The 25,384-nt window shown below is 50.8% G+C and overlaps 7 protein-coding genes across 7 annotated transcripts; 4 read left to right on the top strand and 3 right to left on the bottom strand.

Annotated features, from left to right (window-relative positions):
• The first annotated feature begins 151 nt into the window (after positions 1–151).
• On the top strand, positions 152–2,100 carry IDH2 (NAD-dependent isocitrate dehydrogenase). The gene is made up of 5 exons (XM_062891959.1): positions 152–641; positions 715–771; positions 898–984; positions 1,056–1,178; positions 1,237–2,100. Exons 1-5 carry the CDS (start codon positions 555–557, stop codon positions 2,026–2,028), a joined length of 1,146 nt encoding a protein of 381 aa, XP_062740524.1. The 5' UTR covers positions 152–554; the 3' UTR covers positions 2,029–2,100.
• Positions 2,101–4,817: 2,717 nt separating this feature from the next.
• QC762_602735 (uncharacterized protein) lies at positions 4,818–5,247 on the bottom strand (the record flags this gene model as incomplete). The annotated part of the gene is made up of 2 exons (XM_062891960.1): positions 5,044–5,247; positions 4,818–4,922 (listed from the first exon to the last, which is right to left on the bottom strand). Exons 1-2 carry the CDS (start codon positions 5,173–5,175, stop codon positions 4,818–4,820), a joined length of 237 nt encoding a protein of 78 aa, XP_062740523.1. The 5' UTR covers positions 5,176–5,247.
• Positions 5,248–5,657: 410 nt separating this feature from the next.
• On the top strand, positions 5,658–7,754 carry QC762_602740 (uncharacterized protein). The gene is made up of 2 exons (XM_062891961.1): positions 5,658–7,242; positions 7,313–7,754. Exons 1-2 carry the CDS (start codon positions 7,070–7,072, stop codon positions 7,392–7,394), a joined length of 255 nt encoding a protein of 84 aa, XP_062740522.1. The 5' UTR covers positions 5,658–7,069; the 3' UTR covers positions 7,395–7,754.
• Positions 7,755–9,708: 1,954 nt separating this feature from the next.
• Positions 9,709–12,236, bottom strand: QC762_602750 (uncharacterized protein; the record flags this gene model as incomplete). Its single annotated transcript, XM_062891962.1, has 3 exons — positions 9,709–10,960; positions 11,050–11,760; positions 11,788–12,236. 3 exons carry the CDS (start codon positions 12,234–12,236, stop codon positions 9,949–9,951), a joined length of 2,172 nt encoding a protein of 723 aa, XP_062740521.1. The 3' UTR covers positions 9,709–9,948.
• Positions 12,237–17,067: 4,831 nt separating this feature from the next.
• Positions 17,068–19,362, top strand: QC762_602760 (uncharacterized protein). The gene is made up of 2 exons (XM_062891963.1): positions 17,068–17,553; positions 18,014–19,362. The coding sequence occupies exons 1-2, from the start codon at positions 17,529–17,531 to the stop codon at positions 19,126–19,128; spliced, it is 1,140 nt and encodes a 379-aa protein (XP_062740520.1). The 5' UTR covers positions 17,068–17,528; the 3' UTR covers positions 19,129–19,362.
• Positions 19,278–20,607, bottom strand: QC762_602770 (uncharacterized protein). Its single transcript, XM_062891964.1, has 2 exons — positions 19,770–20,607; positions 19,278–19,667 (listed from the first exon to the last, which is right to left on the bottom strand). Exons 1-2 carry the CDS (start codon positions 20,410–20,412, stop codon positions 19,438–19,440), a joined length of 873 nt encoding a protein of 290 aa, XP_062740519.1. The 5' UTR covers positions 20,413–20,607; the 3' UTR covers positions 19,278–19,437.
• STU1 (suppressor of tub2 mutation) lies at positions 20,464–25,304 on the top strand. The gene is made up of 2 exons (XM_062891965.1): positions 20,464–21,691; positions 21,739–25,304. The coding sequence occupies exons 1-2, from the start codon at positions 21,102–21,104 to the stop codon at positions 24,545–24,547; spliced, it is 3,399 nt and encodes a 1,132-aa protein (XP_062740518.1). The 5' UTR covers positions 20,464–21,101; the 3' UTR covers positions 24,548–25,304.
• The last annotated feature ends 80 nt before the right edge of the window (positions 25,305–25,384 follow it).

Below are 25,384 nucleotides of genomic sequence, written 5' to 3'. Positions count from 1 at the left end.
AGGGGTCTCGGCGGGGTGGCAGGGATTGGAGCTTGGAGCTTGGCATCCCGCGTGCCGTGTGGAGGTCGAGCATCGGAAACAAAAAGGTCCGGCGGCGTTATCGGGTGAAGAAGAGCAAGTGTTCACCGCCTGTGTAGGGCCGAAGAAAAGCGTCGATTCTGCCGGCCATATGGAAGATATGGAAGGCGACCTCGGGCGGTGAGTGAGTAATTATCGCTATCGGCTACGTAATTGAACAGATTCAGCAGCGAAGCTCCGTCAGCTCGGTCTCATTATCACTGGCCCTGTCCCTGTAAAGCACAGGCCATCAGCCGCTGCCCGTTGCGTCGCTGCCAAAACCTGCATCAGCTGGTGGATTCAGTTGGTTGCATTGAGGTCGGTTTTTATCCTCCTGCTCTTCTAGGAACCTGGCACCTAAAACTCTCTGCCATTCTTGCTTCCCTAAACTTTGACGATTTTCCTCTTGGTCTGCCGCTCTTTCTTTCCATTTGTTGCCCTGTTGCTTGTTTGAGACGGGCATTTACCCAACCTCGAATCCATATCAGACCGTCACCATGTTCGCCCTCCGTGCCATTGCTGTCCCTGCGCAGCGCCAGGCCTTCCGCGCAGCTCCCCGCGCGGCCGTCACTCTTTCGCTGCAGGTGCGACAAAGAATCCCAACTTGTACTCAGCTCACTGTCACAATCACACAGCTAATACCGGTCCCTCGAACAGAACCAGAGACTATACTCCGAGAAGGTCGCCAAGTACGAGGGAAAGAAGGATGCGAAGGTATGTGTTGGTCTCAGAGGGGCGCATGCGACAGCTTGCCGCAAAGAGGGGCTTGAAAATCACTCAAACAAAAATCAAGCCGTGACACCTCGCCGACAAAACAAAACGCCTGGCTGATTATACCAGGGTAACTACACAGTCAGTTTGATCGAGGGTGATGGCATTGGCCCCGAGATTGCCGTTGCCGTCAAGGACATTTTCGCCGCCGCCAAGGTACGTTTCGCGACAGCTTCCGTTCATCCGATACCACCTCTACAAAGCACAAAGACTAAACAAAAGAACAGACGCCAATTTCCTGGGAGCCCATCAACGTCGACCCCATCCTCAAGGATGGCAAGACTGCTATCCCCGACGATGCCATCGAGAGCATCAAGAGAAACAAAATTGCCCTCAAGGGTCCTCTTGCTGTATGCCCCGCCCCCACTTCTATCGTGTAAGTTGGCGCATTCTAACACGGGCTTGCAGACCCCCATCGGTAAGGGCCACGTCTCTCTCAACTTGACCCTTCGTCGCACTTTCAACCTCTTCGCCAACCTCCGTCCCTGCCGCTCGGTTGCTGGATACAAGACCCCCTACGATAACGTCGACACCGTCCTGATCCGCGAGAACACCGAAGGCGAGTACTCCGGCATTGAGCACGTTGTGGTGGATGGTGTCGTCCAGAGCATCAAGCTCATCACCCGCGAGGCCAGCGAGCGCGTCCTCCGGTTCGCCTTTCAGCATGCCCGCTCCATCGGCCGCAAGAAGGTCCGTGTCGTCCACAAGGCCACCATCATGAAGATGTCCGACGGTCTTTTCCTCCAGTGCGCCCACAACATCGCCAAGGAGTTCCCCGATATCGAGTTCGACGCCGAGCTCCTCGACAACACCTGCCTCAAGATGACTACCGACCCCATCCCCTACAACGACAAGGTCCTCGTCATGCCCAACCTGTACGGTGACATTCTCTCCGACATGTGCGCCGGTCTCATTGGCGGTCTCGGGTTGACCCCCTCCGGCAACATTGGCGACGAGTGCTCCATCTTCGAGGCCGTCCACGGTTCCGCCCCTGATATTGCCGGCAAGGGTCTTGCCAACCCCACCGCTCTCCTCCTCAGCTCCATGATGATGTTGAGACACATGAGCCTGAACGAGTACGCCGACCGCATCGAGAAGGCGGCTTTCGCCACCCTTGCCGAGGGCAAGGCTCTTACTGGTGATCTTGGTGGCAAGGCTTCCACCAAACAGTTCACGGATGCGATTATCGAGAAGCTTTAAAAGAGATACCAAACTTTGTTTATAGACTGTACTTGTACGGCGTAACCGGACTTTTCGATAGTAATTGTTTGGGGTGCTGTGAGATAAATAACGATGATGATTGTAATGATCCCTACTCTTGGTTCCGGCGCGTTTTCCTTTGAAGTCAGGCTATATGGGTATTTCTTGGTGTGGTATGAGGTGAATACCGGGGCCTGTAAGCAAAATCTAGAGCTTGCTATAAGATAGGCTTATGAGGGAAAATCAGGTCAGTTCTGGTTGGTTGACTAGGTTGAAGGTTACCGAGGGAGATGCGCACATGGATGAGAGAGCAGCGTCATCGCTATATCATATCCCCTTACTCCACCTTATCTTCTTGCCGTATCAACGAGACTACAGCGTGGCAACAGGACCAACTGATGGAGTAGAAGGGAATGTGAGTTTTAATGTGCCATGATGGAACGGGTTGTGTAAGTGAGGGATTGTTGTTTAGATGGGTGAAGTGAAGTGAGATGGGCGTCGATGGAGAATTGTCCATCAGGTAGGTAAGGTGGTGTGGTGAGCAGGTATAATGAACACCCTCCAATGTTGTAAAACTTTCTTATTTGAAGAGGATGGAATGCGGAGAAGGGGGTGAGAATTGTGAGTTGTATAAAAGGCACTTTGTAGTGGTTCTTTTGTGGTTTGGGTTTTCCTAGATGAAGGGTGTAAAGACATGGACGTTTGTCACAATTGATTTGAGCTGGTTGGATAGGAAATGAGAAAATCACTTACGGGCAAGAACTTCTTTGTTGAGAAACAGAAGCTGACTGCCCACCTGAGGGTAGGGTTGTCAAAAATCTCGGGATACGTCGAAATGAGAACTGTTGTCAGCTTAGGTGAAAATCTGAGTGCTGCAAGTTTCGGTGGTACGTTGGGATGAAGCAGATCATTGCCATCAGTGTTTGCTTATGTTTTGCACACCAAGATACAGATAGAACTTTGCTTTTGCTTTCAATTGCTATCATGCCTGGAACTTTTAATGTGATGAGTTTGACTTTCTCTACACCATCTTGGATAAGGTACCTAATAGAGTCTGGCGTTCTTCACCTCCACCTGTCAATCCATCAACCACAAGAAGGTGTGCTGATCTTTTCCTATTCCATACAGCCATATCCCACGAGCTATTACCTTGTGTAGGGCCAAAACGTGGGGCTTTGGCAAAAGCCAACCGTATAGCTCTTTACCGACCTGTTCCCGGGGTGGTGTTCTTCCTGCTTGTCATTCTCAACTCGGAAATTCTCCCCTCCAAAGCTGGCCAGCATCCCATACAAAGTTGGAAGAACCACATAACGTGGCTGACCCAAGCCGGTCCATGCATAAGCTTGGACGCATGTAGGTCTCCCAAGCTAGACATATATGCGCTTCCACCCCCCCCTCTCTCCTTTACTCTGGGTCAAAACTCATGCAAAGTTTCCCCAGATACTTCCAACCACTCACGTAACAAAAACTCACAATAACAGAAGGACCTCTGCTAGCACATGTTGAGCAACCACACCCCGACCAACAATCAACTGACACTCCTCTGGAAGCAGTAGGGTAGCATATAATGTGACAAACGTGTCGCACTGCATATGTAGCACCCGGCTGGGCAGGGGACCCTAGGGAACCTTCGTCAGTCTATGTTGTAGGTTTCCTCCGTCTTGGGAGGTGGCACGGGCGTCGTCATTGACAGCTTGCTTGTGTCAAGGGTCTAGACCAGATTGGTGGTTCACGTTTGCTGTCAGAACCGACGTGCCAGATGCTGCCCACCTAGGTACGAATGCGATGACTTCACATTCATCGGTTGTGATGGGAAGCCAGCTGACCACTGGCTGTTCAGAAGAACTCCAATACGGAACCACCGGCTTGGCCAGCGTTGTACGATCCGCCTCGTGCAGAAAAATCACCTAATCTCAAGTAACGTTTTGATGTTGAACAAGGCCTTGGCGGCTCTTGGAATGGTCTAGACATTGTTTGGTGTGAGGAGCACGAGGCTCTTAAGCAGCATCTCCAGTATGTCTCATGGGAAGCTCGTGTCGGTTGCCAAGGCATGTTACCTGTAGGTCCCCTAATCGGGAAGGGGTCCATTCCATGGTGCTTTGAATCAAGATCGTTTCGAATTTTTGAAGGAATTTGGAGCGGCGAGCCGTTGAAGTGCATGCTCGGATACTAGCAGCATCGCTGATAGGGGTTGACTGCCGTAGTTGAAATGTGATCCGATGCTCGCAAAGTCAACGTGGAGAGGAACCGAAACAGTCTGCATGTCGGAAAGGTAACCACCCGCTCGTCGGGGTAAGTGAGCAATTCGCGAGCAAGTTTCGTGGCAACAAAGTGGTCAGTCATATACCGACAAACAATCTTGGAATGTCTCCAGTGTTTCCGGCGCACCGGATAAGCGCCCCAAGCTCAAGGCGACCACGAACAGGTGAACAAGGCGCCAGCGCAGCCCAACCCCTTCTCCTGAGCCAGTGATTCCGTCACGCGGTCTCTGCTCCTAGGGGTTCAAGGACGAGGATATCTCCATTTGTCGGCTCGCCACTTTAGCTCTCCATTACGGAACGGTACGGAATGGTGGAGACCAGGGCAGGCCGTTGTTGGCGAGGGATCCCTGGTGGTAGTTGCTGCTGCACCCTGAACACCATTTTAACCCAAGAACTAGAGAATTACTGCCTCGAATCACGAGAGCCCAACTCTAGGCGGTCTTGTAAGACACGAGCCTAGTTGGTTGTCTTGCCATGGTCTCGGTCGTAGCTATAGCCAGAAGTAGGCACCCGAGACTTTTTCCCTCATCAATCGTCTAGAAGAAGGCCAGGATTCCATAGCGGGTAACGGACCTCGGGAGCCCGTGCTCTTCGCGTGCTCGGCTTTATTACTTGAGAGCATGATAGGAGGTACTGGGTGATGCCGTGAATCAGGATGCGTGAGGCTCCCAAGATTAGGACTAGCCAAGCATTGGCTAGAAAAAGCATGGAAACGGTTGGGAATTCCCTCATGACTCGGTAGGGGGGCGCTTACGGAACATTTACACAACCAATGAGCAGTCGAATGGAGCTGCAGTTGCTGTGCTTCTACGGCGAGAAAATCCAGTCCGGCTGTCGAAGTCCCGCGCCACAGAGAGGAGGGTATGCGAGTGACATTATCCGTCATTATTCCCGAGTCTGGAATTGAGACGGTATTTGTGATGCTCGATTGTCCTGATGCTGAGATCTATCGATCAGGACGCTGGAATGAGGTGTCGTCCAAGTGCCAGACCTTGAGACTTGGCAGCCGGCTTGGCTCGCTTGGCAGATGTGGTAAAATACCCCACTTCACCGCCACTTACCAATCCGAGAAATGCCCCAGCTTGTGATTGGCTAACGGCCGAGCCAAGACGCCGGGAAAGACAAGCTAGGGCCACACACCCTCAATCACCGTGAGAATGTCGTTATCACGACACTGGCCTGCACGACATCCAGTTCAGCATTCGTCTCACAATCTATGATCGGAGACTCACTCCAAGAACTCTTCTCATTCTTTTTCACATGGAATGACGCCTGTTCTGTGTTTCGACATGTCACCGCGTTGCGGCCGGAGATCCTCAATCTCATCATCTTGATGTAAACGCCTCCACCACATCTCCTTCCAAACTGGTTTACCGGCCGCAAAAGCTTGCTGCCACAATCTCGTCCTTCCATTGCCACTTCTGCAAGAGCCGCTTCGAGGTCGCCTTCAGAGTTCTCTTTCTGTCATTTTCGGGCATGATATTCCGATGGCCCTCGACACATGCCAAGGCCTGGACAAATGAGATGACTACACGCACGTAACCTGCTGCCACAAACACGGTGTGGTGTTCTGCAGTTGCGGGGGTCGGCTCATCAGCTCTCATCTTTCCAGAACGATGTGATCGTCCGAGACAGGAACCTTGGCGCTTCCATTCGTACTCTGGAGCCCTGCGTGCTGGCTGGAGAACTTTGGAACTCAAGCTCTACAGCCAAGACGGGAACGGAGATCATGCCGGCGTGGCTTACAATACCAAGCCGGTAACCCTACCGTTGATACCACCTACGACCACAACACACCAACACAGGTGTTAGGCATTTACCCCCTACATGACACCTCCATTTCTCCTCCCCCGCACACGTTGACCCCAGCCTGGTCAGCAAACGGCTGGCTGGTTTCCGGTTTCTGGGTCAAGTGTGGTGTGTGGGCTGGGGAACCCAGCTGCACCATGTCAATCTTGACCGCGACTGGCTAATGTCCATTCTCAATGTCATAACTTGGGATAATGATGTCTGATTCCCGGCTTCACGGCAACAAAGTGCTTGCATGAGAGCCCGGGTTCCTAAGCTGCGGGCCCAGTGGTTCGCTTCTCCATCCTCGCATCCCACCCCAAGTTAGCTACAGGTTCGAAAAGGCGCCGAGATAGGGATGCCACCACACCAAAACCCATTCTCCATCTGTGAAATACGAAATGCAAGAAGGGTTGAGTAGTACAGACATCTCTGCAACCTTCTCGCTGCAACCGAGAGAAAACATGGACTCAGCCGGCTGAAGACCCAGGCATGCAAGCGTGCTTGATGTGTCGGATCGCTATCAAGGTACCTAGGTACGTACCTGAAGCTAAACAAAATGGCTCATGCTTAGGGCAACTCTTCCTGCGATTTGGCTTCGGCTGTATGCGCTCCCCCTATTGACCCACCAAGTCCACACCCACTTTCCGATACACACACAGAGAGACCCCAGGAACTGGAAGACCCGAGTCCCCGAGTCCGTGTGTATCTTTCCATGGATGCCCGTGCTAGTGACACCCGATAGGAGAAGGGGCCAGACAGCCCACCCCCTTGTCCAGCGCTCTGGAGGCTTCCCCCTCGTGCCTCGTGCCTGGTCTATATAATTTACGCTCTGCCCCGTCTCCCGTTTCCTCTTCTCTAGCTTCCCAAAATCATCTCGACTGCCTCCTCACTTCTCTGACCTTCGTCTACCTTTCTTCACTCTCAGCCACTGCCATATAAGCGCCAGCTCTACACACACTTACACACACACACATCTCCTCACTATCAAGATGTCTTCCTCACCCACCACCAGCACCCCCAACCTCTCTGCTTCCTCCAGCACGGTTGACCTCTCCCACTACGACCCCAAGGTCCGCAACCTGCTCGAGACCGGTAGCGTCAAGTTCCACATTCGTACCGCTGGTGCCAAGTGGGAGTGCACCATTGTCGACCGGAATACCCAGTATGTTTGTTGTTCTCATCCATCGCATCTCTCAAAACCGCTCAACTAACCCGTTATTTCTCCTTTGCAGCGAAAGAAGAAAGACCCTCCGCGGCGACTCCTCCTCCATCACAACGCTTGACTCCAACCAAGCGAGCCCTTCTGCTCACTGATTACCTACTTCACACATTCGCGATGTTCTCTCTGAGTTGCTGATGGTGGTTGGTGGTGGTGCCGATATCGCTCAGCTGAAAGTCCCGGGATGAGCTGAATAGGGTTCAGGGCTTTGGGGGGTCCAAGAATCCCGCCTCCTGGCTTTCCCCCACGATATTTCTCCACGATCCCGGGATTCGGGATCCGGGGATAATTCTACCATTGAACGGATATATCGGGGGTGGAGCTGTGGTGGATATCCCATCGGCACAAGCTGGAAACGCGCGCAATTGTGGAGCTCTTTCAGCTTGTCTTTTTCGCGAGCGACTGGCTCGGGACGTCACCGTCTTCACATCTTTCGGGATTCCGAGAGATCGCGGTTTTTTTTGGGGGGGTGGGGGGGGGGGGGAGGGGCATTGGTTTTGGTTTGTCATAAGCGGGATTGGGAAAGGTGTTTAAGGCGTTAATTAATATCACTTGATTAGTTGGCTAAATTTGAAAGAACAATACCCGAGTTTGGCTAGGGATGTACACAAAATAAAAATTAAAAAGTTACAACATGCCTGCCTTCCTGCTTTGGCGCATGAACACTTGAGAATTATGCCGCCTTTGCCGTGAAGATGTCTAACAGAGGTTGGATCCTCATGGAGCGTTATGCGCGGGCTAGAGCGTTTAGATCGAGTGGGGTGGAAACCCTTAAACTCAAATTCCCACATCTTCCTTATGCCACTATACTCGGAAGTGGAGTTATGTACCACTGAAAACATGCTCACACTAAGGAGGGGTCAGGAGACCGTTGAGCGACACGCTTGCCCAAGTGCCCAACGGGAATTTGCTGGTTTATAAGCCTCAAAGCTAACGCTTGATTAACGGCGAGACCCTTGCCTGTCCCGAGCCTCGGTGAGGAAGCTAAAGACCGTTTTATAGGGATTGACAATGACACCAGCAATATCAAGTTTTAGAATGCGATGTCGTCGAAAATCGGTACAAGGAGTGAGGAAACGAAGGATGGCCAAGCCGGGCTTGATCTTGGCTTGAAAGCTTGTTTTGGTGGTTTCGCCTTGGCGATCCGAGTGTGGGATTTCAAGGGGGTATACTTTTATTGCTTGCCCATTACCTATGTTGTTCAAGAAAGTGGAAAGACACACGAGATATAGTTAGAAGAATTGTGAAAAGATGTTTAATCTGTTCATCAGTACAGTGGTAGCTTCATAGCCCCACGTAGGTATTACAGGGGAGCATTCTCTACTATATTCACAACTTAACTCGTCGTTTTCTCTGAACATTCATGGGCGCCCCAAAGTACCTGCCGTACCTTACATCATATTATTGAGTTGGATTTGGGAAGCAAGAAAACTTCGGAGGCACCCTACCTACCTTTATTAGCTAACTATCTCAAAGACATATCAATTATCCTTGAAGGCCCGTATCCTATCAAATTTTCTCCATACTTTCCATCTTGTACTACGAGGTGTCGAACGCTCTCTTTTCTTATCACAAAGACTTACTAACAAGAGTTATGTTTTAAAAGATCAACGGCACAAGATACCTTTGACTGTGGTTGCCATTGCCACAAAAGGCAGGAGCGAAGTCGTCCTCGTGGTCTTTCACCCGTATCTCCCAAAAAGGAGGGAATACTCCAAACAAAGGAGTAGGCCAATAAGCATCCAGAGAATTCTTGGTCGCCAAAACTCCCACATTTACCAGCTTTCAGTTATGGTAAGTATAGTAAAGCTCCAGCCATAGCTATTTCATTCACCACAACTTTCTGGAGTTTCGCCCCAATTATTGTCAGAACAAATAGGGGAGAGGAGGCATCGCCCTGCCTATTGGGTGTGTGTATTGTACACGCTAAGTGTATACATTACCCCTAATACTTTTATCCCAGCCTCGTCCCAACTTCTCACCCATATAGTCCCAACTTCTCACCCCCCCAATCCCTACATCTCACCTTTCCAATCTCAGCATCTCACCTTTCCAATCCCAACATCTTACCTTTCGAATCCAGCATCACCATCTTCCAATCGCAGCATCTTACCCTTCTAATCCCAGCATTTCTATCTTCCAATCCCAACTTCTATCCCTTCTCGTCCCAACTTTTATTTCCCCAGTCCAAACTTCTTATACTCCTATATTATGAATGGAAGAAACGGAGGTGATTTGGAACTGGCTGAGTAAGGAGGATCCGTGATTTACTGGGTCTTTGCATCTTGGTGTATGTTTTAAAATGGGTCTCTTCGGTGGCATTCTTAGCAGTGCAACACACGCCCTAAACAATTTGTCTGGAGCCCTTATTCTATTGAAACCCGCCCCCCCCTTCTGCGACGATATCCTATGTGTACATAACCCCCATCTCTTCCAACCTTTGTAGAGTGGTAATATCTGGAGGAGGGAAAGACGGAGGAAAAAACGGAGGAAAAAAAAGGAGCCAGCCCTTACCTAAGCCAGTTACTGGGTTACCAGCCAATCATCGTGCAACTTTTTCTGCTTCTCCCACTCCTTAACCAACTTCTTGCGCCTATTTTTAGAAATGACCTCCCCCTTGGCATCCAAAGTAGGAATGCCACTATCATCTCATTCCTTATACTCAGACGCCTTGAACATTGCCACAGGATCGATTTTGGCACGTTCCCGCAGCTCCCTCTCTTTCTCAGCCTCCTTTGCTTTCTGCTCCAGCTTGGCCTTGGCTTTGGCGATAGCAAGGGACTCTTGCTCTGCGCGAGCCTCTATGAGGGACCTATCGAGAGGCCTCACCAAGGGAGGCAGAGCGCTATTGCGGTCCTCCAGATATATCGCTAGGTTCCAGAGGTGCACATCGCGAAGCTGGTCACACAAGACAAGCAAATCCTTGGCCGGTGCTTTCTCAGCTGCCAAATCTTTAACGTTTTTGCGGAATTCCTGCAGCACCTGACTGTAAGGCTCTGAAGTGTCGATGAAGGTAGGGGTGGCGAGGGTTGCCTCATCAGCGAGCTTGGAAATGGCATCATGATCGACCGCCGAGCCGATTGCTAGGGTTCGGACCTTGTCACGCAATTGCGATGCAGGGTATATGTAAGGCTTTGCTGGCGCCGGAATATCGAGTCCGGACCACCCTATACGTTCTGAATTGGTGAGATCCCCTTCAGGATCCAGGCCGAAGATGGTGACAATGCGAGTAACCCAGCGCGCCAGGGAGAGGACTGTTTCGTCGGCAAGCTTCTCGGCTGAGTTCACCTCGGTGACAAGATCAGAGAGGATTCTCATCACAGCGGAGGTGTTGAAGGAATCGCAGAGCGCATTGTCGACGTCGGCCTTCGCCTTCTCCAGAGACTTCAGCAACTGCTGGTCAGCAACCCCAATATCTTGACCCTCGGCATTGGGACGAGTGTGTTTTGACAGATCCAAGCTCTTCAAAAAGAAATTATTAAGCTTGCCCTCCCACCCAATTACCGCCTTCATGAGCTCATCCGTCACCTCAATACCATCCTGCCAAGGCATCAAAAGGAAGCAGATTCGGAGAGACCGAGCAGTCCAGTCTTTCTCGGAGAGCACACTTCGAATAGTTGTGTAGTTCTTAAGACTCTTGCTCATCTTCAAGCCCCGGATCCTATTTTCAGTTAGCTGCGCTGTGTCGCTGAAGTCGTTGGTGCTATCACTTGCCTCAGTTGACCCATATGAATGAAGTAGTTTGCCCACTGCACATGGCAGTCCGGAGTCGACCAATACGCCTCTGACTGTGCCAACTCGTTGTCATGGTGAGGGAAACGAAGGTCAACCCCTCCAGAATGGATATCCATCGTCTTCCCTATCGCTTCCGACGCCATGGCAGAGCATTCAATGTACAACCCAGGCCGCCCACGACCCCACGGGCTATCCCAGGCTGGTTCGCCTGGCTTGCTGGCCTTCCACAGGGCAAAATGATTCGGGCTCCTCTTCATAGATGCTCCTTTGGACAGCGACCCCTCGCCATCAGCCAAAAGGGCAGGGTCGTTCTTGTTCCATGGTTCTAGCCGGGAGTAGATATGCCCAGCTTTCTCAAACGAGTCGATATCGAAGTAGACGGAACCACCGGGGGTAGCGTACCCGAAACCATTCGCCACAATCTTCTCTAGAAAGTCGACGATTTGTCTGACATACTCGGTCACACGTGTCAGTTGATCGGGAGGCAGGACGTTCAGCGCATCCATGTCTTCGAAGAAGCGGCGCTTGAATTTCTGGCTCAGCTCCAGGTAAACCTGATGATTGTTCGGGTCGATAGAGGCACCATGCAATGCATCCAGATATGGCAGCAGGACATCGTCTGCTTTGGCGAAGAACTCAGACGCTGTTCCAGGGTTTTGGAGGGCCTCGACAGCCAACTGTGCTGTCCCAATATGCGCCCTGAGCAGCAAATCCTCGACAGTAACACTCTAGCTTTGTAGCGTTTCCTTGTACGCCTTGTTGACTTCCTCGGCGAAGCTCTCTGGGTTCATATCCCCCGGCAACGACGGCAGATTCTTGCCAACATATTGGAGAAATGCGGCCTTCACCTCAGCCAGAACCGTCTCACTAACCGTCTCTTCCTCAGCATGTTGATGCTTGAATCGCGCTAGCAGGTGTTGACGACGAGCCTGGAGGATAATCTTGTCGTCGATATCGGTGGTATTCATGACGAACTTGACTCGGAAGCCGAAATAGTCCCTCATGATACGGCGAATGATGTCGGTCGACACATAATTCTTGGCGTGGCCCAGATGGGCGTCTTCGTACACTGCAGGGCCGCAGGCGTACCACGTAACGACTTCCCCTGTTGAATCAACTGGAATGAAGTCATTCTTGGTCCGCGTTAAGCTGTTGTAGATCTTCAATAGGGGCAGCCGAGCGTCATGGGCTTGGGGGTCCATTTTGGCTGTTTACGAGCGTTGGAAGCCATGCTGTGTGTGGGTGACTGTTGAAACCGTTAGCATCGAAGAAAAAGGGTGAAATAAAACCAACGGTGGTTGCACCTTTGTCAAGGTGAGGGGAAGAGTTCGACCAGGTAACAGCTACAATTGTTACGATTGTCAGCATTAAGAAGTACTCGTCCGGAAGAAGGGAATGAGTGTACTTTTGGTGAAAAAGGTGAGAAGGGGAGTATGCGAAAATAAATCTGGCTAGTCGATTGTCCCTGATTAAGTTGTTGTCTGGCAATTCGAGGCAGGAGTGACTCACCTGAGCAATCTTACCCCCCTCATTCACCGCACTTGGCAGTATTCTGGTCAAAGGAAACCGTTACCAGATAGGGGCCAATTGCTCAAACAGCTGGAGCTTCGGAGGCTTTATTTCCGGGTGCCTATACGTTGGTGGACAATATGTTTGGGTGGTGATTGTTGACGTCGTGTTAAGCAGATGAAGGTAATAGTATTCAGATGGAAGTACGGAGTAGACGATATTCATGAGATGGAAGCATTCAAGCAAACTCTTCTTGACAAGTGCGGTTGGCCTACCCTATGGTCAGCCCCCGAACAATTTAACTGGGGCTCCCGAATGGCAGCAGTTTTCCGGGCGGGCAAACCAGTCCCAGACCCTCAGATCTTTCGGAAGGTGGATAAAATACCTAGCTGTCCAAAAAAACACCTCATGGCATGAGATATTTGGGATCTTTCTCTTTTTCTAGGAAGCAAATCCCGCTCTGTAGCAATAGCGCTCGTCGCTTGTCGTCTGGTGGTTTGTAGGCTTGTTTGATTTCTGGGCATCAGCCCTGGCAGGACGCCTGTTGAGATTCTCCCATGGGATGTCCCAGGAACCGCTTCTCCACAAGCCCGCTCTCCTGCCAAATCCCCCTGTTCTAGAGCTTCTAGTGTTGATCCACAACGGACTCCAGTGACGTAGCATAGTACCTACTCTGAGCTCCGATTCCTTGAGAAGTATCAGTAAAGGTTAACGTACATTATAAGCGAGTGACCCATATAAGCGAGTGACCCACTTCCCACCACACCGTAACAAACTATCCTCAATTATACCGCAACAACACTAGGAAGCAACTACAATTATATTAGAAACGGCTGAATCAGATGATTCCCCAGCCTCCTGGCAAGTGCGCGCGTTATGGCCAGGCTTGCCGCACACACCACAGCACCGAACCTTCGTATGAGACCCCCCTGCACCACCACCATCCGGCTGCGTTTCTTGCACTCCCTCTCCACCCACGGCCTTGTTATCCAGTAGATCGTGTGCATCTTGCACAGTAAGTGATCCTCCGAGACGCGTAGCAGTTGGTTGGCCATATCTTCTACACCACGTAATCTTGGTGGAAAAGCTCGCGCATATAGCTCAATAATGTATTGAACAATAGCATCCTCTTCGGATTGAGTGAGCTTCTTCGATTTGGGCGTAGTATCGCGTCGTGCAGGCCAGCCAGCGCGCCGACGCCCTAGAGTCTTACGATCTACTCCATAGATATTAGCTGCGGCTCGTTCGCTTATATTCTTGTCGTTTGGAAGCGCTTGGAGGGCTAAAATTATGTGGGCTTCATTTGAATTAGAAGGCATCTTGGATGGTTGAGGAAATTGTTGTTGAGTGCGAAGGTGTCATGTCACGAAGGAAGTGGGTCACTCGCTTATATGGGTCACTCGCTTATATGGGTCACTCGCTTATATGGGTCACTCGCTTATAATGTACGTTATTCTCTTCTATGAGAGTTGGTCTGTGATTAATAGATGCTCAGTCGGCACCATACTCTAACTACCTAGTAGTTCAGCATGTTGTTTAGTAGGTATATAGCCATGGCTCTTTTCCAAGATAGGTAGATAGCTATTCGCCTCAATTCATCGCAAAGCTTCTGGTTCGGTTCTTCTTGAAGTTTGATCTGTTTCCGGTTATCTCCATTGCTTGCCAAGAACCACATCTTCTCCAACCCCACCTTTGATTTATGGCCACCTTCAGCCATTCCTCAACATCCATCCCTAATGGAGACCGTTTCAGGTTGCTAGGTTTGCAGGATGCAATCGCTTACCACGACTGGTCCTACCGCCAGATTAGTTAGCATGATGTATTCTGAGCATGAAGAAATGCCAATTCAAGGAAGGGAAGAGAACCTGGGCCATCCAGTTTCTCCTTCAGGATAACATTGCTACATATCTCGTTTATGGTTATATCTGGAGGACTCTCAGGTAATGGATTGGCGGAGTGGCAGGGCTTCTTGCAGCATCAGAAACTCGGCAGGCTGGGTGGATGTGGGCATGTTGTTGGTGTCTTTGTAAGCAGATGTTATACTATAGGGCTGCACTGATATGGCAAATTCTTTATTGGAAAGCTATTTCTTCATGCTTACCTGCCTCAACAGGTAGGGTCCCTTCTTATGGTACTCAGTTCTAGTTTAGACATCAATTCACATTACCCGCCCACCTAGCCACAAGGGGCAGTGACAAGCGTCAGGCTGCCTAGTCATACCATGTTGAGACCTCAGTGAATGGCGCAGCCCCTCGCATCACATACGCCCAATAATTGGTTGAGATAATGGCAACACATTACCAGACACCACAACAGAGCATACGAGATATTGCTTGTTACGCTCAGCTTTCGGGGAACTGGCCACTATTGATCCGTCACAAGGCTCTCTATATATGACTACCGTACATGTGTTTCTGTGCATTAGCTTGAAGCACCCCGCCTCGATGCGGCTTTACACAAGGATGGATAGGCGCTTCCTTGCATTGCACACAGTGCGCCCTATCGACAGCCTATGACCGCCGTTGCCTTGTCGTGAACTCTTATCTTTGCAAGCGAGGCAAAAGATGATAATCATGGATGAATACAGCCAACAGCCCTTGGCACCAGGCCACCTGATCAAGGAGCAGCGGTCGAACACCAAATCGTTGGTTGTGAAGCAACCAGAATAATGACAGTGGCTGCAAAAGGTAGTTCTGTGCCTTCTCCAGGTGTACAATGTGTAGAACCGAAACCGAAGTATGTTGTACCTGGATGCCTGAGGGCGATCTTGCAGAACACTGGACCAAGCATAAATAGAGGCCTTCGGATGCGATGGAGATGACCTGAACTCTATCATTCCAAGCATCAATTTCAAAAACAACAGTCCAACTAGACGGTTGACCTGTTCCCTACAACTCTCTCAAAACTCACTGGTATGTACACCCCGGTTTGAGTACTCTGGAAGCTCCAATTGTACTTACAAGTAAGTTGAAGAACTTATACCCATCATCATGTCCCACGCCGACTTCTTCGTTAGCTGGTCGTTGGATGGGCAGCATGGAGAGGATAACTGCGAATAGTATGCTGGAGAAGTTTTCGTAAGTCATTCATCCATACATCAAATTCATGTTGTCCTAGCCCCTAGTCCATCTCTAGTTATGACCACTAGGAGTTGCTGGGTCCTCTTTCGGCCCCAATCATCCAGCACAACAGTGCGTGAAAACACTGCTCTTCGTCGTGGACATGCGGAAAGTGCGAATGCTGTGATGATCACTGCCATTACTGAGATGAGAATTCACGCATCATACCGAGCATTACAAGTAACTTGGTGGATTTTGGATAGGGATTACAATCTGAGGTGGACAAGTTCACGATTCAACATCGTGTTATCTGGTGATAGCTGGGGTGGTCTGCTAGCTAGGTAACTTCAAATATACGTATGATGTACTCTCGTACCTAGCTCAAACACAATTCAAGTCTGTACAGACCTGTGCAAACCTGTGCTCAGTGACGCTCTTGATTCTATTTGAAGATTATATGTACTAAGATACCTCTGTATAAAGATGGGATAGAGCTGGGACTGAAGTTATATGAAGCTAAGATTATGGACATATAAAGTCGGGACTGAGCTTGGACTGAAGCTATGTAAAACTAAGATAATAGACATTCAAAGGTGGGACTGAGTCTAGGAAAAGCTAGAATATAGAATATAAAGCTTGGATTCGAGGTTGAGGTACTAAAGATGAGAATAGAGGTATATGAAGCTAAGAAAAAGAATAAATAAAGTTCATGCCACTCAAGTTTCAAAAAAGTTAAGACTATTTACATAGGTATATATAACAGGTATATCTATAAAGCGGGGATTACGCTGGGATTCAGATAGAGAAAGTTGGGATTAGGCTGAGATTGAGATACACAAAGTTGGAATTAAGTCTTAAGAAAGCTAAAACCTTATAAAGTAAAGCTGGCAAAAAAGACTACCTGAGATAATTAAGACCCTTTCCTATATCATAAAGAATTTCCAGTCAAGTTAAGACAATAAACACACAAAGCTAGGTCTGGGACATCATATACTAGAACGGCATCTGTGTAGGTAGAGTCAGGACGATTGATATATAAAGTTGCGATTTCAAATATCTAATGTTTGGACTGTAAGTCAATGAAGCTGGGTTAGTTTTTATGTAAAAAGCAGGGTTAAGTTATCCAGTTCCTACCTTATCTTGAGATGTCCACTTACAAGGCTGAGAGAATGTGTGGAGACTTCTCTTTCAGATCCGAAGACAAAGAGAATCCCTCGAATAGCCAAAACTTACTTCTTATTCCCAGAATCGACGACTTAACTGCAATTCATACGCTGGTCACTTGGGCTGTCATAACTCCATATCAACATTATGCGTTTCAATGTGGTGGTGGTGTAGCCAATCATCTACAGTAACGCCCAGTTGCGCCACATCCGAGGCTGACACGCAATCAGGCCAGTACTCGGGAGAGTTTCTGAGTCGGTGACGAGGCTCTAAACTCCTTGATTTGCTAAACTGAGCATTGATGCTATCGGCGGTCATCCGTCAATTCTATGCAGCTGCATGAACAACTGGCTGGACCGGAATGCCGTTCTTGTAGGAATTGACCTCTCATCGTTGTCCAGCGTGTCAAAATCTGGAGCACCGAATCAGCTGCTCATAAACGCTAAGGTTGAATGAGTTTAAAGTGAGGGGAAGCCCCCGAGCCCGTGCCTGGAATACTAAACTGAGTTTCCCACTGCCCTGCCATGGAGGTGCGCCTCCGGTCCGCCTTACCCGCCCGCCTGCACTCTACGTAAGCTTTCCAGGGGCGAGGGAGTTACTGTTCACCGAGCGTGCGTGCGCAAACTTGCTTTGCCGCTCCCCAGTTCCAGTTATCTGGGACACTTTCCTTTGACTACCTTTTTCCCTCTTCCATCACCCTCTACCCGCCAAACAAACCCGTCGCCAGCAGGTTTTGGAGATTGAAGCCGTTTCTCTCCAAAGATGCCACTGCCAATCGCGGCCAAAGGTAAGTTATTGTTACTAGCCTTCTCCCGCCAAAAACCACAGCATTGTCTTTTGCGTTGTGTTCCCCGCACCCTTGTCTGCATCGCCAATTCTTCAGTGCGAATCACCGTCGTTGTTTGTCGCCTGAGGTTTAGGTCAGCACTGGCCACTCCCGTGACAAGTGGCGAATAGACGACACGCAAGCCTCGAGGCAGCTCATTTTAATTGTTGGGATACTTGATCTCTGTTGAATCTTTCTCGGGTTTGGTATTGTTGCTTTCTCATTCAGCAACTGTCAGTGAGAAGGAGGCAGCGAAGAATATCTTCAAGGTTTCCAAGTCGAGAAGTTCCCAGCGCTTGATCTTGCCCCACTCTCTCTACCTTATCATTATCACTCCGCTTATCGCATTTCTTCAATCCCCAATCATCCTTACACCAGATATCGAACATGCCCCCTGTTAACCACGCCTTGCTTGCTTCAGTCAGCATAGCTGCTGTCGGCGTAGCTGCAGCCGTAGCTGTAGCTATCTATGAAAGCCCCGAGGTCCGCCGCGTAGCCGAGGACCTACGTAGACGCATCGCCATCGCCCTCCGCTCTCTCGGTGACGACTTCGACCCAGACAACCGACAGCCCCGTTTCAACCGCCCAGAAGACGCTCACGGATTCTACGAATCTCACAATGTTGATGCTGACGACGAAACGCGGAGGAGACAACGAGAGGAACTGATGTATTGGAACGCTCGCCGGAACGAACAACAGTCACAATCGGCCGAATCGCCCACTCCTCGCCTTCCTACCTTTGACGACTTCTTACGGCCTGACAACTCTGGTGAACGCGGTACTTTGGTTTACAACACTGGTGCCAACCCAGCGAATGATTCAAACAATGTGGTTAGACGCCGTGGCAACCTCGAAGGCGTGCGCGGACTGAATGCTGCAATGGTTTACAACCCCTTTGCTGATGAGCACGGTATCGAATTGGAAGAGCGCCCTCACATCGACGAGACGGAAGCCGCCAATTTGTTAAAGCCCGATCATGACGAAACCGTATCCGATATCTATGCCGCTACTCCCCGCACCCAGAGCCCTGAGCCCGCGCAAAAGGCTGTTGCTGCTACCAACCCTGAAGTTCTCTTTGATTTCGACTCGCAATCCAACGATACCAGCCTCCGTGATCAGTTTCCTGACGCCTATGAGAAGACCGAGGATGGGACTCACACTCCCACCACCCGCAGCGAGACCATCGGCCGCGAGGAGGAGCAAGACATGTCTGCCAGCTACAGCAGCACCCAGTCTGATGCCTATGCCTCGATTCAGGCGTGGGCTCAGTCCAACACTGGGTTTTACTCGCCTCTGCCTGTTACGCCTGAACCACCGATGTCTGATGGGGAGTACCTCAGCCAAGGACAGAGAACGCCTAGCGATGACACTGCCTCTATCGCTGAATCTGGCGTTGATGTCAACTTTGATGCTGCTTCCTCCAAGGATGGGGACTATGGCGTCATGAGCGATAGTGACGATGGGATCGCCACTCCTGGTAGCTGGTCCGAGGTTGGCAGTGTGATTAGCGAGACTGAGAGCGTTGCTCGGGCTTAGAGGAGGCGCGGTTGATGTGCTTGATGATGTTTATACGGGGTCTATGGATGTATACCCGCGATACCACCGACCATTTCTTCCTGTTTTGGGTTTGCATTATATATGTTTGGTGTTTTGGGCGTTGGGAACGGTTTTCATAACAGGGAAATGGGTTGTCAGGCTTGGGTGTTCTTGTTAGGGGTGACTATAGGCCCGTGCTATCTTTTTTGAGAAATATAGCAGAATATTGCCAAAATAAAGAGGATATCTTCGTAGGTATCATCGTGTCTCGTAACTCGTATAGTATAGATATGCTGCGGGGGATTACAGTCAAAGGTCGTCTTGCTTCTTCTTATTCTTCCTTTCCTCTTCCTTGTGATGCTGGACGTAACCCTCATATAACTCTTCCACCCCAAGCCCGAATTGCTCTTCCCAGAAGGAGTCCTGGTGGTATTTGTGGTGGCGGAGGTGGTCGTTGAGGTGGCGGATGGTGCTGTTGCCGAAGATGTCTTCGAGGTATTGGAGGAAGTAGGCTGTATGTTGGTAGCCTCTGTCCCAGGCTTTTTAGGTATATTAGTAAGGGTGGGCGGTGATTTGGGGTTGGATTAGGGGGTAAAAAGGAAGAGGGGGCTGAAATGGAAAAAGGGGGGGGGGGCCAATACCGCCATCAACCTCCTTCTTCCAATGCGGCGGGGACAAATCACAATTCAGCCTCACCCAGTCAGCAATCCCTTCTATTAACCCCCCTGGACAAGTGTGTTTTGCGTCCCACTGGTAGCAGTGGACCAGTTCGTGGGTGATGACGCCGATGATCTCGTCACGGACGCGGGTTGGGCTGTTGGGACGGGAGGCTACGTTGGAGATGTGGTTGAGGTTGAAGTGGATTTCTTTGTGGTCGTGGTCGAGGTCGGTGCCGGTTGTGTAGGCCACGCCGTCCATGTCACGGAATATGAGGGTGACGGAGCGGGTTGGCGGTGGGGTGAAGGAGTGGGAGGAGGGGGTGTGGTAGAGGAGGCGGAGGACGTTTTGGAGGCAGTCGGGGAGGACGGTGGCGGGGTTGATGGAGGTGAAGAGGAGGGCGGAGGCGGGGTGGTTCAGGTTGCGGTTTTCGAGGCGGAGGGTTGGGAGGGGGAAGGGTTTGGGGGAGGAAATGGTGGTTCTTTTGGGGTCATTGGGGGTGGTGTCCCTAGGGGGGTGGATTGGGATGGGAGATTGGGTTGCTGATGGGGCGTCGGATGGGCGGGAGATGGGGGGTTCGAGGATGGTGATGGGCCTGGGGACTGGGGTTTGTTCGTAGAAGGTCATGATTGCGGTTTAACGAGGGGAGGATGATGTTTGGGAGAAAATAAACAATGGCATTTGGTAGAAGCTATTCCCAGCTCAAGCTTATATCGGGTACAGCTGTATGCAGGGAGGTGCCGCTTACATTGCGCACCAACACCGACAGCGTGGTGTTCTAGAAGGCGGGGCATATCGATAAGAGGTGGGGAAATAGTAACAGGAGGTGGGGAACTGCGGGGAATTGAGGATGCCGAGACCCCTGACAGCAATCATTTGCATGGCCCGTGCTCCACTTGGCGCGGGCAAGGGGTGACGAAAAGCTGCAGAGGAACATCCCGCAAACAGAATTGTGGTCTGTGTCCCTTCCTCATCAACGTCGAGCCAAATTTACCTGAGCAATCCACCACAAGGAACGGCAGCGAAGCTTCAAGTCGAGGTCCGCGTGTACTCTGTCGACCCTGCGATTGCGCGTCTTTGGAGCCCCATAACGGGCGCGACTGCCGACATCCTGTCGCGAAAGCTTGCTGATAAAACCCTGGGCCGGCAACTTAATAAGCAGCTCATTTTTTGTTTTGTTTTCTTTCTGCCACTTTCCGCAACCTACCACAGCGACCGACCTTTAATCATACCACCTCGACCCGGTCCCGCAACCTCGACAACCTCCTCCATCCATTTTATCGCAATCACACCTGAAATCCTCTGCTTTGGAGGATATGGCGGAACCAATCTCTGAGCAGCAGGTCATCGACCTTACCAATATCCTGCGCACCGACGCCCCTGTCGACACCAAGATTCAACACATCAACGTAGCCAAGTCCTGCATCAAGTCGCACTACATCCCCGAGCCATGTATCGCGCCACTATTCGATGCCCTCCGATCTGCGTCCAGCTCTCAACATGGCGTTCTCGTTAATGCTGGGTTTGGCACCTTCAACCATCTCCTCACCCGACTGAGAAAGCAAGATCCCAAGGGCCTGTCGAAGGAGGTTGCGCGCACAGGGACATTGCCGCTGCTGGCTGAGAAACTGGGCGATCATAAAGATAAGATTCGATATATCGCGACACAGGCTCTTGTCACGATATACAAGGTGGCACCTGAACAAGTCGAGCGCGCAGTACGCAACTTGGCCATGACCGGGAAGAACCCAAGGGCAAAGGAGTCAAGCTTGCACTGGCTCCTTCAGATGCACCAGGAGAGTAGCATGCCGTTTAGGAGCTATGTGCCATCTTTGATGGATTTGCTCGAGGACGCGGATGCCACTGTTCGCGACACTGCCAAGACCACTGTCATCGAATTGTTCAGGTATGCCCACAAGCTATCAAGTATAGGATATAAGCTGACTTGACCAGAAACGCCCCCAATACGGCCAAATCGGATCTTAAAAGGCAGTTGAAGAATTGCAAAGTTCGACCAGCTATCGAGCAAGCGATCGTAAAAGAGCTCATCCCTACCGGTTCTGCGTCAGCCTCACAAGCAGATTCGATAGACGAGCATCACCCTCGTCCTGCTTCTCGCCCAGCCTCTCGTGCAGCCCTCTCAGCCAGCGCATCCTCCCATGCCATCGACCGCCCGATTACTCCAGCTCCCGATAGCTCCAAGACCTCGGACCCGGTGGAGCCGTCATACGTCAACACGAAGAGCGAGCTGGACGAGATACTACGAGACATGCACGCCCATTTCGAGGGCAGGGAGACAGAGCAGAATTGGATGGAGCGAGAAAAGAACGTGATTAAGCTTCGCAAACTTGTCGCTGGCAATGCTCCGCAAGACTTCACTGAACGATTCCTTGATGGGCTTCGGGCACTCTTGGACGGGATGATCAAGGCCGTTACCTCGCTAAGGACGAGCCTGTGCACCCATGGATGCAATCTTATTCAGGATTTGGCGAGGGCGTTTGGCCCAGGAATCGATCCTATGGTGGAGATACTCATGCAAACGTTCATCAAGCTTGCCGCCTCGACCAAGAAACTGGCCAGTCAACAAGCAAACATGACGGTCGATGCCATCATCTCCAATGTTACAACGACACCAAGAATAATGCAACATATCTGGTTTGCGACTCAGGACAAGAACGTCCAGCCAAGACTCTACGCTTGCGGGTGGCTTCAGACCATCTTGGTCAAGGAAGCACATCATAAGCATCATGTGGAACATACGGGAGGCCTGGAGGTCATTGAGAAGTGCATCAAGAAGGGTCTCGGGGATGCTAACCCAGGAGTAAGAGAGAAGGCTCGCGCGACGTTCTGGAAGTTCAATGCCATCTGGCCTGTGAGGGCAGAGGTTATCATGGATGGGCTCGACGCAACAGCGCAAAAGCTCTTGAGAAACGACGCCAACAATCCCAACCCTGTCAAGCGACAGCCAGTCGCAGGCGGAGCTCGACCAGGTCTCGGTTTGTCTAAGAGTACAATGGAGGCACCAAGACCGAGCATTCGCGACGCGATCATGGCCAAAAAGAAGGCTATGGCGGGGACTTCCACCAAGAACCCCCCCACACGGCCTGGTTCGGCCATGGCACATTTCTCACCGGTCAGAACGGCCACAGGATCCTCTGAAGCTCCCGCAGCAACAGCACCCAAGCCAATGGCTATCCGCACGCGACCCGAGTCAACCACTGGTGGACTTTCTGGTGCACCCATGAGACCCGGGCGTAAGAGACCCGAGGTTGCTCCTAGGCCAGCAACTGCAGGACCCTACTCGGTACGAAGTCACGACCAAGCCTCCAGCGAGCAAACCAGCCCGCCGGATTCCCGAAGGCCAAAGTCAGTAATTACCCCAAAATCCATATCATCCTCTCCGAAACGGACACTCCCTAAGCCGACCCGTCCGAATCAGCCCGAGTCGAATCTTCCAACACCCGCCAGAGCAGGAACTCCCAAATTTGCATCGCTGCGCAATACGCCTTCCAGGATTGGTCAACCCCTATTCAGTAGCCCGAGAGCAAGTACAGTGGACTTGAGTGTACCTACGATATCCGTGGCCAAACACACACCACCCCATGATAGACATTATGAGCCAAGCCCCCTAGAGTCTGTGGAAACCCTTCCCAGTTTGTCGGATACACCCTCTCGGACAAGAGAGGAGTTTGCAGTCCCGTCTGTCGATGATCACGAAGAGATTGAGCTCCCTCTTCCCACATCAAAACCACCTAGTCCCGCCCCTCAGATCGTCGAGCCAGTTTCCACCACCACGAGCCCGACTACCCTAAAGGTGTATGAGGACCCTTTCACGGCGGAACATTCTCCGCCAAAACCTACCTTTGAGGCACCCGTGTTGGAGGACAAGCCGGTCAACGAAGACGCGGCTACACTGCTCCGCCCGGCCCCGGTCATTGTCAGCACCGGCGAGAATGGCGACATCAGTAAGGGCAGTGTCATGTCCCCCGAGAAAATCAAGCAAAACTCGCGGTTGCTGGAGAGCGGAATTACTAAGGTGAAGGCCAAGGCTCTGGACGTGCACGGGTTCCGCAAGTTGCAATCCATCATCAGGGACAGCAACAACTACAAGGGCTTGATCACCGACGAGAAGTTTGATGCCCTGCTGATTGGGCTGTTTGAGTACCTCGAGTCGCCTCTGCCGAACCTTGCGCCGGAAAAGGTGCAGGATGTCAAGGCTCAAGTGCTGGCCACGATCAAGGTTATGCTCAAGAAGATGAGAGCGAGGTTTCAGCCTCACGTCTCACGGGGATTGGAGAGTTTGCTCAGGGCGAGGTCGTGTTACGACGGGAGGACGCACATGGTTAGTGGGTTGGAGTTGCTGGCCGGTGAGCTGGTCATGTTGGGGGATGCGGGGGAGATTGTGATGGTGTTGGCGAGGATGATGCAGGGGTTGAATGTGGATGACGCGGAGAGGGATAGTAGGGTTGTGAGCATGGGCTTGCATGTGCTGAAGGAGATGATGGAGCAGAGGGGGGAGGGGTATGTGCCTAGTGAGGGGGAGCTGGAGGCGCTGGCGGGGCTGGCGGCGAAGTGTCTGGAGAGTGGGGAGAGCGCGGTGAGGATGGATGCGGTGTTGCTTTGTGTGGTGATGCATGCAAGGGTTGGGGAGGGGAGGTTTTGGGAGGCGGTTAAGGGGGTTAGGGAGGATCCGAAGAGTCTGATTACTTATTATATTGTTAGGAGGCAGAGGGAGGGGAGTGTGAGTGCTAGTGCTGCTTAGGGGGGGACATAAGCAGGGATTTTTTTTCTTTTCGCGGGGGGGGTGTTGGAGTTCTTGTGTGTGAGTGTGTGTGTGTTGAGGGAAACGGAGGGGATCTATTCAAGTGTTGTTTTGCTTGGGATTGTAAACAGGGAAACGAAGAGCAGAAAATGGGAAATAAGGACATGGGATAGGGATATATCTCTAGGGAGGGATTGGTTGGTTGGCTGGCTTGGGGTTGGGGCTGGGTGTACAGAATTACACGTGCTGATATAGCCTCTTTGTTGAGTATGCTTTTGTAGTTTCGATATCTTTCTCTTCTTTTTTTTTCTTCTTCTTCCACTTCTGGGCGTTTTTCTCTGGGTTTCGTTGTTGCACTTCTCACCTCTATAACTTTGTGTTGTGGTACACGAGTTTTTTGGGAATGGTTAGTCGAGTTTTAATACCACTTTTGTTCATGGTATACTAGTCTATGAAGCTCGGATTGAGGACCGTCAATGCTTGGGTTGAGGACAGTTAATGCTTAGATTGAGGACCCTTAATGCTTGGATTAAATATAGTAGATGCTTAGATTGAGGAGAGTAAGTATTAGGATTAAATATGGTAAATATCTAGATAAAGGCTAACTATTGCTTAGGTGGAAGGTTATTAAGGCTTAGGTCTCATTAGGGTGGTGAAGGCTTGGATTGTTTTATCTAGAGTTGGGATAGGATTTTAAATGGTGTAATAACTCAAGTATGAAGGGGGAATTTCAACCCCTTTCTTATCTACCAAGGATCCTGACTCCCCCGTACTTTTATCGCAACTCTTAGTCTTATATCCAAGCTTTCTAAGTAGGTACTCACAGGATCTATTATT

Source organism: Podospora pseudocomata, chromosome 6, assembly GCF_035222375.1.
Source record: "Podospora pseudocomata strain CBS 415.72m chromosome 6, whole genome shotgun sequence".
NCBI classification, from domain to species: domain Eukaryota; kingdom Fungi; phylum Ascomycota; class Sordariomycetes; order Sordariales; family Podosporaceae; genus Podospora; species Podospora pseudocomata.
The sequence above is the reverse complement of the archived record's forward strand: the minus strand, read 5'-3'. Positions and strand labels throughout refer to the sequence as shown.

Excerpts from the sequence above, each read along its gene's own strand:
- QC762_602760 (XM_062891963.1), top strand. The coding sequence starts at position 17,529 with ATGCCACTGCCAATCGCGGCCAAAG. Across the intron at positions 17,554-18,013 it reads ACTGCCAATCGCGGCCAAAG|TCAGCATAGCTGCTGTCGGC; the intron begins GTAAGTTATTGT and ends TGCTTGCTTCAG.
- QC762_602770 (XM_062891964.1), bottom strand. The coding sequence starts at position 20,412 with ATGACCTTCTACGAACAAACCCCAGTCCCCAGGCCCATCACCATCCTC. Across the intron at positions 19,668-19,769 it reads GAAGAAGGAGGTTGATGGCG|CCTGGGACAGAGGCTACCAA; the intron begins GTATTGGCCCCC and ends ATACCTAAAAAG.
- IDH2 (XM_062891959.1), top strand. The coding sequence starts at position 555 with ATGTTCGCCCTCCGTGCCATTGCTGTCCCTGCGCAGCGCCAGGCCTTC. Across the intron at positions 772-897 it reads AGGGAAAGAAGGATGCGAAG|GGTAACTACACAGTCAGTTT; the intron begins GTATGTGTTGGT and ends TGATTATACCAG. Across the intron at positions 985-1,055 it reads ACATTTTCGCCGCCGCCAAG|ACGCCAATTTCCTGGGAGCC; the intron begins GTACGTTTCGCG and ends ACAAAAGAACAG.
- STU1 (XM_062891965.1), top strand. The coding sequence starts at position 21,102 with ATGGCGGAACCAATCTCTGAGCAGCAGGTCATCGACCTTACCAATATC. Across the intron at positions 21,692-21,738 it reads ACTGTCATCGAATTGTTCAG|AAACGCCCCCAATACGGCCA; the intron begins GTATGCCCACAA and ends TGACTTGACCAG.
- QC762_602740 (XM_062891961.1), top strand. The coding sequence starts at position 7,070 with ATGTCTTCCTCACCCACCACCAGCACCCCCAACCTCTCTGCTTCCTCC. Across the intron at positions 7,243-7,312 it reads ATTGTCGACCGGAATACCCA|CGAAAGAAGAAAGACCCTCC; the intron begins GTATGTTTGTTG and ends TCTCCTTTGCAG.